General features: G+C 35.3%; 1 protein-coding gene across 6 annotated transcripts in view; it reads left to right on the top strand.

Annotated features, from left to right (window-relative positions):
* Window positions 1–18,469, top strand: part of TAPT1 (transmembrane anterior posterior transformation 1) — a 37,436-nt gene that overhangs the window by 9,173 nt on the left and 9,794 nt on the right. For 3 of the 6 annotated variants that reach the window (XM_052681972.1, XM_052681971.1, XM_052681974.1), the window contains exons 4-11: window positions 3,408–3,431; window positions 9,276–9,438; window positions 13,232–13,367; window positions 14,209–14,306; window positions 14,461–14,530; window positions 15,699–15,779; window positions 16,283–16,392; window positions 17,889–17,948. In XM_052681972.1, the coding sequence (XP_052537932.1) occupies window positions 3,408–3,431; window positions 9,276–9,438; window positions 13,232–13,367; window positions 14,209–14,306; window positions 14,461–14,530; window positions 15,699–15,779; window positions 16,283–16,392; window positions 17,889–17,948 (742 nt within the window). Of the gene's footprint in view, window positions 1–2,654; window positions 2,722–3,407; window positions 3,432–9,275; window positions 9,439–13,231; window positions 13,368–14,208; window positions 14,307–14,460; window positions 14,531–15,698; window positions 15,780–16,282; window positions 16,393–17,888; window positions 17,949–18,469 lie in introns of all 6 variants that reach the window. The other 3 variants (XM_052681975.1, XM_052681976.1, XM_052681970.1) reach the window with 3 other exon arrangements.

Below are 18,469 nucleotides of genomic sequence, written 5' to 3'. Positions count from 1 at the left end.
ACTAAAATTCTGGTAAATGTAATTGATTTTAACATACTATTTGGTTTTTTTTCTTATTACTTTTTAAAACTTAATAGTTCTCATTTATAAATTTAGTTTGCTTTTGACAAATGAATTTTCTGCTTTTCTGAAATGCTAATTAAAAAATTGAAAGACCATTTGCTGGCTTGGACAGTAAGTCAGTGTCCTGACAAAGCAATGATCAGAAGACCACAGACCTACAATGTTAAAATTTAGTCTGCTTGCCTAACTATATTCTTAGTGTGAATGGCAGGATAGGATGCAGTTTGATCAGTTCAACTTGAATGTGTTAACTTTAAAACATGTGTCAGGTAAGATTCAGTGAGACTGAATGAAGGTTTGATTATGGTAGGAATTCCTGAAAAATTTTCTTTTGTGTCAGTTTCTTCAAATGTTTATGGAATTTCTTTCTTTAGAATCTCTTTTGTCTAAGTCATTAATATATTAAAAATGTTTTTTATTGAATAGTTCACGCTTGATTTAAAGTTCAGATACTAGAATGATTAATTTCCAAATACTCAAAGTATGCACTTTGTTTTTTGTTTTTCTTTCTACTCATTCTGATTTGATTTTGTTAATGTTAAAACTAAGATTATATCTTTTGCTTTTCTAGCTCAGGAATTTTTTGCGTGTGTAAATTGAGTTCAGTAGGAAGAATGCACCTATAATTACAAAAGGTACTTGAAGCAGGTGGCTGGTTATCTTCTAACATGTTCATCCTCACAAATGTGTGTGATTAGTTGTTTTTGAACCTGCCACATCATATTCCATTCTGTGTAGTAAATAAAAGTGCTCCTCCCTTCATCTTGGCTATTTTCTCAACACCGTAGTGAAGTGACTGAGCAGTGAGTGTTGTCAGCCTTCCTCTTTACTCTTCAACTTTTCTGTTTCCTCATAACAGTGTAGATGAAGATTATATTACCCTTCACTTCTTTAAAACAATGAAAATACGTTCTAGTTAAGATGTGTTAATTCCTGTCTATAGAGTTGTCTACAGAACTGAAGTGTAGGGAGGAGTGTTCTATAGCTTCCTATGCATTTTAATCTTCTATCAAAGAAAGCTGAGAGAACAGAGTAAATGAATCTTGTAGTTTCTCCTTTTTTTGCCTGGACCCTGCAAGTTGATTCCATTTGACTGCTAAATCATCCCTTGGTCTTTCGAGTAGATGTAGTTTCGTGTATTTTCAGAGCTATAGTGTTGCTAGCATAGCTGTTCTAAAGACTCAAAAAATCTGAAAACTTCAATGACAAGAATCCAAGATTCTGTCATAAATTTAGCTATAAGCTGCTGGTTAAATCATTGTAGTCGAACTGGCAGTGGCTAAGTCATCAGATTGAGGTGGTTTTGGTAGGTGAAACTTCATTTCTCTTAAGCTCCCTAAATGATGGCGTGATCTTTAAAAATTAACATCTAACAAAAAAATAATTTGCAAGAGCAGTATTTTTAAACTACAAAATAAAAGCTCTTGATACTTTCTTCCTAGTAGTGGGGAATTTCTCAAACTATGCTTTTTGAATCTTAAAAGCTAATTTCATTTGATTGAAATACTTTCTGGAAACTTAAAAGTATGTGCTTTGTTGGAACAACGGATCTAAGACAGAGTGGACTGGCATTCTTTTCAGATTCAGTCCTCAGTAGGCTTCTAAAATCACTGTACCTGTGGTTGAAAGGTGTGGTTTCTTCTTACAATTCAGACTTCTTAATACCTCACACCTAGATATTCTGAGCAGATTGATGTCTTTGCTCATTTTGAAACACCTCAGTAGAGCTTACTTTTCTGTTGTTTTTCTTTTTAAACGTGTTGCATGTCAGAAAAACCTTCTTTGGGAAGATGGGAACACTCTTCTGTGCTGTATGAAAAATACTCTGATAGGAAGGCCAAGTTTAGTAAAAACTGATAAAACTCCTGATAAGTTACACAAAGATGCCTTTACATCTTACCCATAAAATAAGTAAAGACTTTTGCTAAAAAGGTGAGATTTACTGGAATTTCTGGCTTTCTGAAGAAAATACAGAAGTTACATATAATTCTTCTTACATGAAGAATGATTGGGAAGATCTTTACTTGTCTTCCATATTGAAGTGGAGTTGTAGGTCATAAATACACATTCTGTTTTCTTTTACTGTTCTCCCTTCTCCCAGAAAGAATTGAATTTAGATTCAGTTGGCAATCATGTTGTTAGTTGTACTGCACGTTCCTCTTCATTTCCCACTGCTCTCCTGTGAAACCACAGATGTACGCTTTTCAGTAGGAAATAAATGAAAGCAGCATTACTTCCAGAAAGAAATTGCAGGAAGAAAACATCTTAGGAAAACAAAAACCACACTGATATTCTCATTATAGAAATAGTTCATAAAGAAATGTAACCTGTGTTACAGTCCTAAGCCTGATGTTTTTTTAAGGGCTAAATTTAGCTGTTAGATACCTAAAATTCCTACTGTCTGCTTAAGCTCATGTTGAAGTAACGCACCTCTCCACCAATATCTGTGACTTTTGACCAACCAAAATGGGCTGGTGCAGTCAGTATTTTCTGTAGTAATCTATCAGATCAAATATTCCTTTCTCCTTTCCATAACAGTGCATAGTGTAGCAACATTACAACCTTCTCTTTCTTTCTTTCTTGTAAATCAGACCGAAGGAAAGAGCACTTTCACTTCCTTTATAGGATGGAATGTGATGTCACAGGGATTCCTCCTTGGTGAGTAAATTCTGATTTTCTTTTTCCTTTTATGCTGTCGGCCAATTCACACATCAGCACGTAATCAGTAAAAATACTGGTTACAAATGGATAGGGTAGCTAAGTTAACTAGCATACTTCAAAGGAGGCACCAACAGTTGTTATTCAGTACTCGGTAAATGAAATTGATTTGGTGCTATTTGCAGTATTATATTTTTGTGTACAGCTTCACTACTGTGTGGAAATTGGCTGTAATCACAATCGGTCTAACACTCTGTTTATACAGAGTGCCTGTGTTCCAGTTCAGCCCATTTTAAAATAGCCCCTGCTGTACTTCATTTACAGTGCCTTAAGCTTTTTATGTTTATTCGAAGTAACAGTTCAGTCATGCTTTTAGCTGTATTTTACCTGAGTTTCAAGCTGTTGAGTTGATTTGGGTTTTATTTTTTTTTATTATTTTTTTTTTTTAATAGCACTTCAGAGATTTTGGAGAGGGTTCTGAAAGTTTCTTGCCAGCTATCTCAGTAGTACTAGACTTCAAATTAATTGCCTGTTGACTAAAATACAGTGCTTTATTTTATGCTCATATACCGACTTCACTTACAGTTTCATTTTTAATAACAGAATCAAAGCTTAATGAAAGCTAATTTTAGTTGTCACTTATATGAAACCTCTGTGTTTTTTTTTTTTAATTTGTTTTGAGGCAGCTCTCATCGGGGCCTAACAGAAAGGTTGGTTTTGTTTCATTCTTAGCATGGTTTTGTGCTGTGTTGTGTGCATGTAGAGGCTTTCTGTTGTTTGAGAGATGAAATATCATTTAGTCTTGGCCAACTTAGCAATCTGTATATTCAAATCTTCAACTGGAACATATTTCTTTGTCAGCCCTGAGTCTGTATATCTCAACAGTCTTATGACAGTGAAGTCCTGCATACTGCAAACTGCATCTTTTTTTTTTTAATCTTCAAACTAAGTATTAGAATTGATCAGCTTAGTTGTTGCTTTTTTTCTGACGCCAAGCTTAATTCCAAACTTAAGCACAGTTGTAGGAAAATATTTGCAATATTTCACTTTGCTCATTTTGCAAATTTTTGGGGTGTGCAAGTATATCCTTCAGACAGACGTGCTTGGGTTTTCTTTCCCCTGGCGTCTTCAATGCTTCATGTCAATCAGTTCAACTCTTGTCAACTTACGATATCACCATTCATCCTTAAACAATACACTGAAGAATTAAGACTTTGGTGTCTAAATATATGTGTACTAATACATACCTCAGTGGTTGTCTGAGTTTGAAAAATGAAATTATTGAATAAAAGATAAAGTTAGAAAAGATTCACTCTAAAATACTCATTTAAGCTTGTAACCACAGTGTTGAAACAGTGTTTTATTAGCCAAACAAGCCAATTCAAGTGACAGATTTTTTTAAGTTGTGTGAAATAGAATAGTGTGTCTAGGAATAAATATTATTGTAGTGTTATTAATATATTCATATGCAGGTGATTACATTCATGATTTTTTTTAAAGAACCTGTAAGATGTAATAATCCATCTAAAGCATTGTTGCAGCTGTTGTGCAGCTGTCACATGTTTACATTCCTGTATTTGTGACATCAGTATTGGCAGTTGTATCCAATTAAGGTGTAGTTGTTTAGGGCATCACAAATTACATCGGTGATGCTTTAGTAAAGGAACCAATTAAGAATGTAGTCATTCTGTTGGACATCTTCACACTGTAAAGTTGAATGGGATAAACTTACTGATTTTTAAAAAACCAAGTCTCTAAAAGGTGACTAGTGAAACATATGCACTTGTGCTGGTGAAGGATGGGAGGTACCAGTGGTCATGAAATGCAAAAGTAAATAAGTCATAGGATATAATAATATACAATTCTGCAGTGTTACGTTTGAAATAATGTCTGCAGAGTGCTTGTGCATCGCATGCTGGAGTGATCAATCACATAGACAAGTATACTTTGATTACTCTGTAGACATATGGTTGACATCATAGTGAGAAAGTTCACTTTGTGTTGTCAGTTGTTGAAAGCAGTTGTTGAAGATGCTACGGACAACTGTAACAAGATTCTCAGTGTTTTCTATATAGTAAGAAAAACTTCCTGATTTTCCTAGGGTATACTTCTATGTTCCAGATGGTTTAACCACTTTAAATAGGGTACAAATGCACTGAAAGCCTGAAGGTATTTCACTTATTTAATAACCTGAAAGAAAAATACTGTGAAATCCGAATTAGAGGTTGTGGATGCCCCATACCTGGAGGTGTTCAAGGCCAGAGCCTGGGCAGCCTGGTCTAGTTTTAAATGTGGAAGTTGGCAGCCCTGCCTGCAGCAGGAGGGTTGGATCTTGATGATCCTTGAGGTCTATTCCAACCCAAGCCATTCTGTGGTCAGTTGAAACAGGCACAGCCACTACATTACCACTACATATGGGTAACTTCTCTCCATAACAAATAGTCATTTTGATGCTATGATTGAACCTTATTTTTTCCAACCAGTAGATGGAGACAACTGGTGTATAGTATCAGATAGGCAGACCTTGAAAAAGGCAGTCAGTTTGATTTTCACTGATCTGAGCAAATTGTGTCACAACAGACTTCCACACCACACTTTTCTTCACTGGGCTTTACATATATAGAAATAGGAAATAGACTTGACCTTTTGGATTTTCTAACAAGTGGAACAAATGTAAATTTCTGTTTCTAAACTGTACAGGGGAAAACAAACAAACAAACCCGTGTAGCAACGAAATTTAGTTGTATTCTAATTTGATTTTAGTTTTTCCTATGCAATGACAAAGTAACCTGTCCTGAGTATTTGTAAAGGAAGCTGCTTTATCGTGGTTTCACTTCCAGTTGTCTCAGACACAGTGTGTTCACTGGTCTGAAACAGAGCCTGCTGTGGTGAAGGAGAGGCAGGGAACATTTGCATGCCACATCCTTATATTAAAGTTAGTAACAGGAGTGTATATCCCAAAAGTGTGCATTTGTGCAGTTATATTATTTGGAAACCTAAGTGTTATTTCAGCTGAGATTTTGTTTTTTTTTTGGTCATTTACTGGGCGTAATAGTAACAGTAGCTGATAGGCTGAGGAATTCAAACATGTTAAGTACTTGCTGTGGAATGGTAAGTGCCTGTGTGTGTCTTTCTGTGTAATCTTGGTTTGTGGGAGAAAGTATATCTGCAGGTTTCTTTGTGAAGGAATGCTTGGATTTTCAGCTGGAATTCATGGAGTTTGAAGGATCACCTCATGTTCAAACAATTCCATGTATCCAGTTTTGCTAGTGAAACAATGTAAAATTTTGTGTTACGGCTAATGGAAAGAATGGATAAGCTTTACTCTTTTTTTATAAAGGGACTTTGATATCTGAAGATGTTTAAATTAAAAATGTGATGATTCCTCAGTCTGGTCTGTACTGCTAAACATGAGAACTTGAGGTTTAGCCTAATGAAGCTGTGAAATTGAAGAGCATGAGTTACAGCAAAAAGTATTAGAAGTAATAATGGGATAATAGTAGGAAATAAATGAATGAGAGGACAGATGTATCTTATCAAGGCACTTTTGAAGGACAGTCCTAATGCACTGAAACTGTGTGTTTACTGGTTTATAAGGTGTGAAATATTCACCTCTGTAATTAGCCGAATTATAAAGCAACTCTCACATGATGTTGTTTCTGGAATCAAATAAGATGAACTGCATCTCAGACAAACAGACTCTCATGATATTATCTTTGAAGGGCTAAGTTGACTGAAGCAGGGACTGTGTTTATTTAATTCCCTTCTGGGATACTGATTTCTGTAGAACGATTCTGTTGTTTGCTGTTCAGTAACCAGAATGATTGAATATGAAATGGGATCGTTGTCATGCTCTTCTTTATCCATTGTTCTCCTCTTCTCATTCATGAGAAAAAACACCCATAACAAATTTTCATGCAAAATCTTTCCATCTGTATTCTGTTACCATCACACACAACTGTAAAAATGTAAATGCTCGAAATGAGTTAGGCAGCAAAGCTGTTCAGTGTTTTCTACAGTTCCATACTCCCGCAGCGTTGCCTAGTTCTTACCTCTTTGTTATCTACCTTGACTTGAGAATTTGAAAGCATCAAGGACTGTGTTGTGTATACCTTGTTCATTTTTTGATGTTTATGACTTACAGTTTGTATTGCTTAGTGTTTGAGATGGCTCCAAAAGTATTTTCCAGTATTGGTACTGAGTGTGAGCAGTGTTAATGAGTTATTGGAGACACTACATATAGACATATATGGAGGGGAGAAAAAATGCAGAAAATGCTGTATGTAATGGTTGACCTAAGACTTTTTAACAGTAGATTTGAAATCACATCAACCTGTGTGTTGCATTCAACATAAAGGATAGGAATGATTTGCAGTGAGTACAGATGGAAGCAATCTGAACTTGATCGTATACTGAAACTGTAAGGTTCATTTCTCACTGAATACTGACTACATCATTTCATAATTGCAGGCTTTGCATTATTTCTGTATATGTGCCAAAAAGGTGTCAAATCTATTATATTTAATCCATTTACTTGATTTCCCTGTCTCTGTAGGAAATAATTACTCCCATTCTGTATTATGTTCAGAGCACACATGAAGATCCTTTTGTAAATGTCATTAGCCAGACCGGAAATTCTGCTGCTGTAGAAGTGCCTTTGTAGATTTGTACAATAGTCATGGTTAATCTCTCTCAATTAGAAACATGTTAGCTGTAGGCTCTAGGTTGCTTGCCCAGACAATATAAAGGGGTCTTTTCAGTGCATAATGAAAGAACGTTGGAACAGATTTTAAATGCTGGGACTTTCCTACGCTATTTGCTTTCTGGACAGTAGTTTTCTGTAGTCAGCCTGTGCAGTAGTTTCTTGTACTGAACTGGGTTAGAAATGCTGAGAGGCTCTTCTGTCATCAAGCTGATTAAGTTGAAATTCTGCAAATATTTTTGTGTGTTTCTCTAAATATCTGCTTTGAAAAAGCAGTGTTAATGCTGCTTCTCTTGAATGAGAAGTACAGGTTATTACACAACTTCAAACAGAAGATGGAGTATGTTTTATGTTAAAACTTCAGAACTGTTGATGGATTGTTACTGGAATGGTTTTTAGGTACTTGCCTATTACAGCAAGTGAGAAACTAAGTCTAAGTTACAGTGAAGTCTGAAAAGTGAAATTCTATGACAAGGTTATTTGAATGCACTCTGTCCTAAAAAGCTTACTTCCTGCAAATCACAGCAGTCAAGTGTAGTTCATTTGACCCTTTGGGCAGCTTTTTTCTAAAATGGTGGTGGTATATATTCAAGTGTACCATACACAGCATATTTTCAAAATGTCTTCATCTTTAGAGTTCAAGTTGTGTGCAGTTTTGGCTGCACTTTCATAAGGTATTATTCTCTTGATTCAATTTTCAGAAGGATATCACTTGGAGAAGTGTAATTATACTCTTGATTACGTTTATAGTTTGTCTTCCCCGTGATGGTAGCTGTGTGTATTTGTATCAGTTTCTCATGAGATTGCTTTGATGGTTGGAAGTTATACGTAACTGTTTGGATCTTTTTTGAAAGCAGCATTATGTTTGTTAATGTATTCAAACTGTTTAGAAAAAAGTGACAGAGCATTATCTGATCTGAGATAAGCTGATGGCTGAAGAATGCAGAAAAGGAAAATCCGTAGCTCAAGGCTAACTGGTTCCAACTTCTATGAAATGTGAACTTCAGTGAGTTTGTGTATCTAAAAATACATGCATTTAGCAAATTAAGTCTCTTTTGGTACATGATCATCACTCTTCTGATTTAATTTGAAGATTTTTCTAAAACACATTACATCCCGTTAGTACTAACCAAAGTAAGTAGACAAGTAAATACCACCTTGCAATTTCATTATGCAAATGGCTGGCATTGTGGCACTTGAGGTAGATACCTGTTCTTACTGAAGTTCTAACTTACAGCATGAAATTGTATAGTGATTCATTTAGGTTTCTGGATTGCTGTGGGAATGTAGGTGGTAAACTTCTGAATTCAGTAAGGATTCACCTCGAGCTATGATGGAAAATTGTTTGGTGTCTGCTGCAGACCTTATGTCTAAAAGAAGGAATGGAATTGCAGATAAAAACTGTTCCTCAGCATCTGTTTACTATGTTGAAGATACCTACTTGATTTATTTTTCTTTGGGTTACGGCAAATATAATTTTTATAACTGAGGAAATCAAAATGATAAGTACAATAAGTACAACAAATATCAAGTACAATTGGCTGAAAGCAGACCAGTGAATTAAAGCCAAAGGTCATTCAGGCAGAAAGTAATTAACATGTCGGGACTCTTGGCCGAGGACGATAATATTCTGAGCAAATGGACGTGACAGATTAGGCAGTCCTGTTCAGGAGTATGATGCATAAGTGTTTATCATGATGATGGTGTTCTGTATGCGTTGGGAGTGGAATTGACTACATTGAGATGCATCCTTACTAAATGGCTTTGGTAGATTCATACTGACTTGCTATCATTTGTATATTATGGGTGTATATGTGACCCTTAGTGAAACTTCTTGCCCTTTGTATTTCAGCGATAGACGTTTGCTGCAACCTGCTCAGGTGTGCGACATTCTCAAAGGAGTGATATTGGTCATCTGCTACTTCATGATGCACTATGTTGACTACTCTATGATGTATCATCTTATAAGGGGGCAGTCTGTCATAAAGCTCTACATCATCTATAACATGCTTGAGGTAAGAATTTGAGCATCAGAATATCAAGCATGTTTTCAGAATGCGTAAAAAATACTGGTGTTATGATATTTGTATGTAGAGTATGGCACGTTTCATCCTCCCAAATGCACAAACGCTTCTTATATACAACCTAAATGTAGTGGAACAGAACAGTTCGTGGAAAAATAAATTTTCTAGATGATGTTTCATATTACCTAGATCCTGGAGCTTATGGAGATGTTTAGATAAATGAGAATTGAGAACTCTGGTAGAAGGACAGAAAATCAAAAAGCAGAATGTACAACATTTTGAGCTTGTTGATAGAATTAAAGACATGATTTGAATTAGTGGTAAGATTGTGAGAGAGAACAGAGAAGAAAGATGTGGGAGAACAGAAAATCTGTTTTTTATTTCTTGATTATAGAAGTATAGCTTTCATTATATGCAGTAACACATGCTGCTGCTTAACCTATCTCAGTACTGACTGACATACAAAAATTGGAGGATGCATGGGTAAGTTGAATGAATCTAGAGGAAAAAAAAAAAATTCTGTTTTGGGACAATAAAATGAGGCATAAAGAGAAACCCTGAGGGGGAAAAAAGAATCTGTTCTGATGTTAATGTAAAGCATGAGATTTTAATTGCGATTCGGTGATCACTGATTCACCAAGTAAACAGTGCCTTTATAGCTGAAATCTTATCTCCAATCTGCAAACATAGGGCATGCTAGAGCCCTATATAGTGATACAACCTCTTAGGAGGGTTGTTCAGCTTTGTACATGAGGTGCTTTATGAAGGTTCTGGGATCTCTGAATAGCATATTAATCTTTTTTTGAATATCTCTTGTACCTTGGCTTAGTTGGGACTATGTGCAAAATCTGTATATTTTATCTAAAATTATTTGTTCTCATATCAAAATATGGAAAGTACTGCATGAAGAACAAATTTCTAAGTCAGCTAACCATCACACAGGCCACTTAAGATGCTTATTCACAGGGTTGTTTTTTCTTTTGATTTTAGATTTGATGACAATCATGTAAAAATCAGTAATTTGATGACAGTTTAGTGTCTGGATTGTAGTTGTGCTGGGAATATTCATCCGTAAATAGTTCTGTAACCTGTGAGAGATGATCACTTAATAGTCTTTGAGAAGCCTTTGAGTCACTTTGCTTAATGCCAGGAAGTTCAATACCAAGTGCTTACCAAGTAGTCTGAACGGAGACTGCAGTGTTTCCTGTGAGTTGGGAACTGTGTATTGTGTCCTCTTGAATTAAGAGTTGAGTTTCTTTGTTACATTTGGCAGAATCCAAAGCAGTCTCAAGAAGCAGCCTGGTGGTGCCCGAATTTCCTTTTCCTGTCATGGGGGCAGAAAGGAGGAAATGTTGCAGTGCATTGTCACTATAATTATTAGAAAACTTAAACCAAACTTTGAAGTTGGAAATGGTATTTAATTTCCTTGATGTCTCATGATGCCCCCATGTCAATACAGAGGATGTGTTTTTTGAGGAGCTTTTTACAGCAGTAGGTTGCAGCTATAGAATCAGCCAAAAAAAAAAAACAACCACGAAGTCCTTTGAAAGACTTTGTTGGTTGTCAACTTTCAACAGGTTATTTATTTAGTCTACTTGAGTGAATTTCCTTATGAGTCTGTTAGACGAGAAACAAGCTGTTTTTAGAAGCTGTAAAATATGTGCTCAAGATAAACCTTACATAATTAAATAAAATACACATATAACAAACTTTACATCTTCACGAACTTATAAAATTAGAGTGTCTATTTAATTTAGTTAAATCACTGAGCAGTGGAGATGTTTACAATGTCTTAATGTTTTCGGCTGTTAGCGTGTCCTGGGAATATCCTCCTGGACACGAGGAGTGCCACATCTTCAAAGTATGTGCTGAATGCTCCAAGTAGGCAGCCAAAGGGGAGCATTCAGCACAATTAAATGACACTTTTCTTTTTTAGATTCAGACCCACCGGCTCCTGCTCCTTGTGAAGCCCCAGTGTGCGTTATGCTGGTGACAGCGCTCACCATGGAATTCTGCTGGAGCCTGGAGCCGGCATGTAGGGTTTAGGTAAGTCCCATTTGGAAAAACAGACAACAATATTGTGTGATGGGTTTTAGTATTTTCTACCTATAAGATAAGGAACGAGACTTCTGTAAGTAAAAAGGAATGCAGAGTCACCATTTTGTCTGTTAAAACCCTCACAATATTGTGACAAAATCTTATGAGATTCTAAGCATTCTGTAGTGGATGTAGTCACCCAGTGGGTCATCACAATGAGCAGGAACCAAATAAGGCAGACCATCTACACTTACAAATTTAAAAGCCGAAAACAGTGCCGCTGTAAATATCTCTCAAACTGATGTTTTCCTTTGAACTTCAGGTTTATGATAATCCATCAGCTTAGGGTTCACTTTGTTTCTGTAGGTGACAAAGAGTAGCAGTCAATTAAATTAAAAGATGGAAGATGAAAGTCCAGCTCATTTGATACATATTGTCAATTGTTCTTATTTAGCTATCATGTATCAGGAAATTTGAAGGAATATTGGCTTGAATAAGTTAAAACGTGTAATTTCTGTTCCTTCAGTATATTTGCTGTTAGAACTCTGTTAATTAACCAAGCCTGGAAATCATGTAAAATCAACATTGTGCCTGCAATTTATTTTTTTAGTTAATAGGATATGGTTCAATATTTGCAGGTTCTGTTCTGTATTGGTGCTTGCTGTTTTAACATGTCCAAAATTATCATCCTCCAGAAAGACAGTAAGAATTATCAATTTTGTTATTAAGTAGAGGTAATTAGCTCTTCCTATTTTTTGCTTGATTAGTGCAGGTAAGTTCTAATTTAGCCATATATGACTTGTACTACTCAGTGCAATTTTTAAAGTGATTTTTCTTTTTTCTTGTGCAGCTGAATTTAAAAATTACTAAACTTCAGTGTATAGGCAGGAAAGAAAGTATTTCCTTGTAATGATCTTCACTTCTATCTGCTTGCTGATCAGGAAGTGTTGAAAATTGGTAGGATTCTGTGACCTTTTTTGCTGTGATACTGAATAACAAGCTCAGTTTGCTGCCCATGTTTTTCCTATCTATTCTAATAATGATGTCTAGAGTTTTTTTGTAGTTATTTTTACATATTCTTTGGATTAAACTTCAGATGATTGTAGGTTTGGGGTTGTGAGGGTTTTTAGTTTCTGCCGTTCGGGGTTTTTTTTTTTGGTTTTTTTTTTTTTGGCAGACTGTCTAGTTCCTCTTAATCTCTTGGTATTACGTTCTAATAATTTTTTTTATTTTTATTTCTGGTTTATGCAGAGATCTGTATTGAGTATGTACCTTCTTGGAAGAAGGTACTTACCTTGGTGGAAGAAATTATACAGCCAAACCTAATTGAAGTTCTGTTTATACTTAGGAGCTGATATTCCCTGTCATGCATTTGGCATTCACTTTTCTTTTTTTTTTAAGTGCAGGGGATAGAGAAAAAATGGGATGATTTTAACAACATGCATAGTTCTTTATCAGAGGACAAAGTCTGAACTGTACTTGGATATCTTCCAAGGAAGCATCTAAGATAATACCACATGATTTCATATCATGAATACTGTTGGGAAGGTAAATTTGAGAGAGATGAGTTGCTGTATGTACAAAAAGATCCATGTAACTAAAAGATCAACTGGACTGATGTGTAAAAGAGGTGAAAATTCACAAATAAGTGAAAAGCTTTTTGGTTTGAGGTGTATTCACACTGGCATAACCACATGTTGTAGAGAATATTATTGCTGTAAGGCAGTAAAAAGTTCTTCTTGTTTAGGTGGCTGATCGTTTGTTTTCTTCATTTGGACAAGATATTTTGGATGCTCTTTATTGGACTGCTACAGAACCTAAGGAAAGAAAAAGAGCCCATATAGGTGTGATTCCTCACTTCTTCATGGCAGTGCTGTATGTCTGTATCCTTTTTTCTTCAGTAAATTGCAGAATTTTATAAATTAAATTTTGCAGGAACTACTTGGAATTATTTTTAGAATGTATTTGAAAATTTAGTTCTGTTCCTATATAAGAATTTATTTACTTTCAAAGTAAGATTGTCAGTACTACATTTTAAAAACAAAGTGAAAAAGCTTCTAACTTCATCTTAAAAAAAAACAAAAACAAAAACAAAAACAAAAAAAAAAAAAAAAAAAAACACCTTTGTAGTGATATTCCACCTGAAGTAGTGGCAGCTTTTGTAATACCTGATGAGTAGTAAGATGACAAGTGGTATCTGCGTACTTCATGGGAATGTTGATTTGTGTTTTGTGATTATTTTGAGTCATGGGGCATTGAAGACAGTGATTTTGTTGTTTAGTGAGATGTTACAAACATGGAGCTAGAAAATATTTCATTAAATAAAGAGAAATGCATGCATATATGAAGTAATGTTACAAGGAACTGCTGGAATTATAGATGGTGATAAATTCTTTCAGCTTCCTGTGGTATCTTTAGGCTAAGTCAAATGAGTCTTCCTGGGTTGTTTGTTTTATTGTTATTTTTTCTAGATAATGTTGCTATTTCTGTCTGATTGAAGTATTTCAGGAGGGAAAAAGAACCCACAAAATTGCTACATGCTGTAAAGCAGTTACATAGATTTGAGGTACTGTCCTCCTGCAAAAAGACAGAGGTTGACAGAGGTGGAAACTTTTTTGTGTTTATCTTTGGAAGCAAAATTGGAAAACAAATTTTGATGCTGTTCAGTGCTGTTGTGCAGAAAAATTATTTCCAAATCTGTTTCCTTAACCCTGCTATCTACAGTCCTGCATGCTATTCTTATAATGGTTCAAGCAACAACCCTTAACGTGGCCTTCAACTCTCACAATAAATCACTACTTACCATCATGATGTCCAATAACGTGAGTATATAATTTTGTTCTGTAGCTATCCTAAATCTTTTCAGCAGCCTTCATTCTAGTGCACCACATTGTCTATTTTCATGTTGATTGTCTGATTTGTTTACACCAGTTTGTCATAAATAAAAAACTAAATAACTGCTTTTAAAAATTGCAGTTCGTTGAAATAAAAGGAAGTGTTTTCAAGAAGTTTGAGAAGAACAATCTTTTTCAAATGTCAAATAGTGGTACGTATGGCTGTGCTAATCGGGGAAAATGTGAAATAAGATGCTGATTATTATTTAATATTAATGTTAGAACTGCTTTATTTCAATAAATGTGAGCACTCTGACTTGAATTCTAGGTCTTCAATTTTACTGTTTGGCTCAGTGGGATGAAAATGGAATTCCACTTCTAAGAACACAGTAGCATTCTTGAGGGAAAAATATTTCCTCAAGTGGCTGGCTTTTGCTTGAGATACTGAACCAAGCTTAGTATACAGCCAATAGCTGGTTACATACAAATTTAAAACTTAAGTTATGCTATTGAGATATCCGAACTTCTAAATCCCTGAGGCCTTTTGCATTTTCAAGAAGTTAACTTGTAGTATGCTGTGCTGACAGCAGTCCCAGAATGCACACTGTTTGACAGTGATGGAGGTGCTTCAGAAATACCTTTTTAAAAATAAACAATAATGTAAAGATGACATGAAATTGTTGGCTGAAGAATGAAAGTCTTACCAAAACTGCATGTGCAAGAAGAAAAAAGTGAAGCAAGCTGTATGGATCATTTTTAGAATTAGGCTACTAAATGAGAAAAAGTCCCTGCCTAGTCTGGGTGGTCACATCATAAGACTCTTTCTCAGGTCTCCCTGCTTTTCTGGTAGCATTCTTACAGTTCTAATAACTGAGTTGATAGCATCCAGCCCTGCCAAGGTGGCAGTAAAAAAAAAAAAAAAACTCAGAAGAAATCTCCTAAATAAGGCTCTGTAGTTGGCTTGAAAGCCTTTTTTCTAATCCTGGATCAAGTTTATAGCATAGCTGGGTGTTTTGTCTCTGTTTCTGCACCAGGAGGTGCTCATTCTTTTTGGATTAAACAAGGAAGGCACAGAAGTTATCAAGATAACTGTATTTTAACTTGCAAACAAAGGTGGTAGCAAGTTGCAAAATCTTATGTCTCTTTGGATGCTGAGAAATCTGAGTTGAGGCAGTATATTGGGGGGAGTGATGCAGAAATTCTGTCTGTGGTGAAGTTTCCAGCATCCCCCTCTCAAATTTGATCAAATAGTTTGTGGAAAAGATTGTCTAATCTAAAATGTGGTAAATAAAACCACAGAATGAATGCGTCTCCATTTATGTAGATAAATGTTAGCTTGTGGTTGACATCTTTTTTTTTTTTTCTTTTCTTTCATACTAGATATAAAAGAGAGGTTCACCAATTATGTGCTGCTACTAATTGTATGTCTAAGAAATATGGAACAGTTCTCATGGAATCCAGGTAAGTAAACTAGTGGAAAAATAAAATGGAAAGCAATAAATTCCTATGCTGTTAATAATATAATGAAATTCATAATTAAATATTAACATTGACTAGAATATAGGTTGTAATAAAACAGTTACATTTTTTTATGCTGTTGAGCCTGGTCTTTGTGGTGTATTTTGCTTGAGTGTTACTTATCTACCCAAATGTTCACTTACAAGTTTCAAACTGCAAGTTCTATCCAGTATGCGTAAAGACATACTAGTCAAGATAAAGCTTTATAATGTCAGGGCTTTAGAAACTGATCCTGGCTGTGGCATTAATTGTATAGCATGATAAGTTTCCAGAAGAGCGATGAAATTCAAGGGAATTGGCACACTACAGGCTAAGTGGTAATGTAAATTACAGACACTGCTTTGGGCACTTGAGGATTTCTGGCAGTTGATCAAAAGTCTTGTGATTGCCATTTTGTATACTGGAGTCAAATTAAATAGTCTAACTTATTTCTTTTCAATCTTCAGATCATCTTTGGGTGTTATTCCCAGATGTTTGCATGGTAGTTGCTTCAGAAATTGCAGTGGATATTGTGAAACATGCCTTTATTACAAAATTCAATGACATCACAGCAGATGTAGGTATCGTGTTTGGAATGTTGAATGCTATTTTAAGTTTACTTTGCTATTTTTTTAATATTAAAATTGATTCCAGTACAGAAAATGTAACAATTGCTATTTCCGTACATTGGTATAGTTTGGGAAAGCTTGGTAACGTTTTGATCTTTATAAGTTCTTCAGAAGTTTTTTGTGTGCAAGAAACACGTCTGCTTCTAAAGTAGCAGGTCCAGATCCATGAACTTTTTGAAAGTATTGTGTAGCAGTTCACATAATAACCACAGTTCATATAACTGGCAGGTAACTTTGTGGTCACTAGTTGAGTTGGGGGAAAAAAAAAACAAAAACAAACATTTTGTAAGACTGCTGAATTTCTGTTCTTACATGTATGTTAAAGGTGGGATCTGAAATCAGAAGCATTTTCCACTGTCTCTGCAGCACAAACATGAAACAGATTATCTATTGGCTTTTCAATCCTGTAATTTCGTAGAACATATATTACGTAGTCCTTCCTTTGAGGTAGTAGATGAGATTAGTTTTTGTGTAGTGTGGCATGATGGTTCAGGTCGTTCGTCCTTAGCATTGTGTGAATTCAAATGTGCTTGATAAATTAGTGAAAAGATGTTTCTTCACTGTTAAAACCACTTTTCAGGAAATGAGGTAAAAACTTGAAGTGCTATCATTTTCAGCATCCCTAAACTAGCTACGTTGTATGGTGTGGAAACAAGTTAAATAGGTGTACTTGATAAACTCCCTTATGGCAGAGGCATTTATGGATGTCCTGCTTTCATATAGAAAATTTAGAGAAGAGAAATAATGAAGTCATTGTAGCCACAAATGTAGTATGCTTCAGTGTGCTGACACAGCTTGGGATGTGGAGGACAGTAGGTAACACTTTTACAAGGCTTATTTAATGAACCTGGCAGTTCTTCTGTATGAAGATATAACGGCTTGTGTTTGCTAGATCAGACTTTGTCAGAAGTTTTGAGCACCTGCTGCGTGTTGCACTGCAAGTTATCCTTAAAATCAGTGCCTTTCTGTCTTAATGCATAGGACCGTTGTAAAAAGAGAAAGCTTCCTTCATTTTTCTGATATATATTTCTGGTTTTCATGGGATCACTTGCTCAGTACATATGTAAGCTTGCTCATTTGTTTAATTTGATCCCACTGCTATCTTTCATGTACTTCAAAACAATCATGAATTCTAAGGAGTAAAGTAAACGTGATTCCTCATTCTTTGTGGTGCTGATTGTCTTCAAATTCAGTACATGCTTTATAAAGTCTCACTCAATTCTTAAAGCATTGCATCTTATTTGTTGTATATATGCATAAGTTACTTTACTACAGAAATGCAGGCTTACCTGTTGAAGGGCGCAGCGAAATCTCAGAATAGTGTTTGACTCCTGTCTGTACATAAATGTTTGTAATTTTACAGAAATGTTATTAATAATTCTGTTGCTTCTGTAGAGTATGCTGATGCATTAAGCACGCATCTGATGTGCTGGATTTTTTCCAGGTCTACAGTGAGTACAGAGCCAGTCTTGCATTTGACCTTGTTAGCAGTCGACAGAAAAATGTAAGCCTGAAAATGAAGGCATTTTTTTTTTCTTTTATTAACTATTTTAATTGATATAATGAGATATTGGAATTTATACTTAGGTGTACCTAATCAGCTTGCACAGGTAGCTAGTATGTGGATATTTGTATCATTTGTGTGTTAGTGCTGCTGTATGGGTTTTTACAGAACACAGACTATTCATGTTTTTCATGAGAACTGTTTCTGATGTGCTGTTTACTGCACATGTTTCCTGAATGAGTCTCTATCTATTCATGAGCGCTCTGGATGGATGCTTTATTTGTTAACTTGATTGTTTGTGGTAATTCAGGTTGTTTTAATGGTAGGCTCAATTGCTGTTGTTAGGAATGTATTAGGTATAGCTAATACAGAAGTTAGATACCATGCAAACAATTAATTGTCAATAACATTGATAGGAAAAGTGTTTTTTAGTTCTGAATACTTTATTCCTTCTCTGGATGATCTTCTGTGCAAAATGAGTGCCTATGTGATGCAATTTGACTTCAGCATGGCTTTCAATC

Source organism: Tympanuchus pallidicinctus, unplaced genomic scaffold (assembly GCF_026119805.1).
Source record: "Tympanuchus pallidicinctus isolate F22 unplaced genomic scaffold, pur_lepc_1.0 scaffold2, whole genome shotgun sequence".
In the NCBI taxonomy this organism is placed as follows: domain Eukaryota; kingdom Metazoa; phylum Chordata; class Aves; order Galliformes; family Phasianidae; genus Tympanuchus; species Tympanuchus pallidicinctus.
This window is presented reverse-complemented; position numbering and strand designations above follow the sequence as displayed.